The sequence below is a fragment of the Hipposideros armiger genome, unplaced genomic scaffold (genome assembly GCF_001890085.2).
Source record: "Hipposideros armiger isolate ML-2016 unplaced genomic scaffold, ASM189008v1 scaffold_83, whole genome shotgun sequence".
NCBI lineage: Eukaryota > Metazoa > Chordata > Mammalia > Chiroptera > Hipposideridae > Hipposideros > Hipposideros armiger.
This window is the reverse complement of record NW_017731433.1, coordinates 4,010,975-4,012,219: the sequence shown is the minus strand read 5'-3', so window position 1 is coordinate 4,012,219 and position 1,245 is coordinate 4,010,975. Positions and strand designations below refer to the sequence as shown.

Below are 1,245 nucleotides of genomic sequence, written 5' to 3'. Positions count from 1 at the left end.
TAGACTTTATTCATTTGCCTTCTCTTAAATAGTGGACTTTGGAGTCAGTGCCCAGCTTGATCGAACAGTGGGCAGAAGGAACACTTTTATTGGAACACCCTACTGGATGGCACCAGAAGTTATTGCCTGTGACGAAAACCCGGATGCCACGTACGATTTCAAGGTACGACTTCTTACTTCTTCATTATGTTTCAAAACTATACCTAAAATCTCACCCTGAGTCTTTCAGAGAATTCTCATGTGACTTAGGGCTTATGACTTCTGTAATCCAAAGGGAGAACTGAAAAATATTATTTGAATTTAAAACGATAAGACATTCGAGTGAGAATCTTTATCTTGCAGTCACCCATCACATCTGATTGCCTTTTTATTAAAAAAAAAGTTTAAACCACTTTCTGTATTCTTTTGAATTTACTCTTCTACTTAGAAAACAGATTTCTATTTTGCTTAGAGTCTAGATTTTTGGCAAAGTATATATTCTAAGAGCTTTTTATGTTAAAAGAAACTAAAATATGAATTTGTTGTCTTGGGTCATCTTTTTCTGATTAAAAATAATCAGACTTACTCAATTCTACATTACTCAGTGTTTAATTTTGGAGTTTCTTTCCAATGAAAGAGAACCAAATGGGATGTTGGTAGCTAGTTTATGATGTTTCTTCTAGCCTGTCATGGTGATTCATAGAAACTTGATTTGTGGCTTTTGACTTTGTATCATAAACTGGTACTTTATTAATAAATTCAAAACAATCTTTAAGTGTAGAGGAGAAAATTGTCCCTTTCTCCAAGAATCCCTCCTTTTTTCTATTCTGCTATCTAGTTATCAAAAATAATTTTGGATTAATGTGCTATTGATAGCTACAATGTCAGGCGACATTGTTGTCATGAACTGTGGCTAAAAGTCAAGATATTAAAATTAGGGACAGATGGAATGTAGACACTGAGTTTTCAGACTGGGGGGTAGGTGGAAAGACACCCCGTGGTCTTTGTGTGGATTTCAGGACAACCTTGGGCAAAACCTGACACTACCTAGGCTGGTTTCATGGTGCATGGACTTTTTACCAAAGGACTTTAGTGATCATCTCTAAATACTCTTATTTTCCAGATGAGGAAACTGAACCCCAAGGCCTTTACAAGTGCACAACCAGTTAATGATCTTCTCAAAGTTGGGACTTGAACCCAGATCTCCCAACTCTCTGTTCATAGCTCTTCCCAATATATTACCCTGCTCCTCTGTGGTGTTCTCCT

General features: G+C 36.5%; 1 protein-coding gene across 1 annotated transcript in view; it reads left to right on the top strand.

The window, feature by feature from the left end:
- Window positions 1-1,245, top strand: part of TNIK (TRAF2 and NCK interacting kinase) — a 398,889-nt gene that overhangs the window by 260,825 nt on the left and 136,819 nt on the right. Inside the window, exons 7-8 of the mRNA XM_019643919.1 lie at window positions 33-163; window positions 1,103-1,133. Of these exons, the coding sequence (XP_019499464.1) occupies window positions 33-163; window positions 1,103-1,133 (162 nt within the window). The remainder of the gene's footprint in view (window positions 1-32; window positions 164-1,102; window positions 1,134-1,245) is intronic.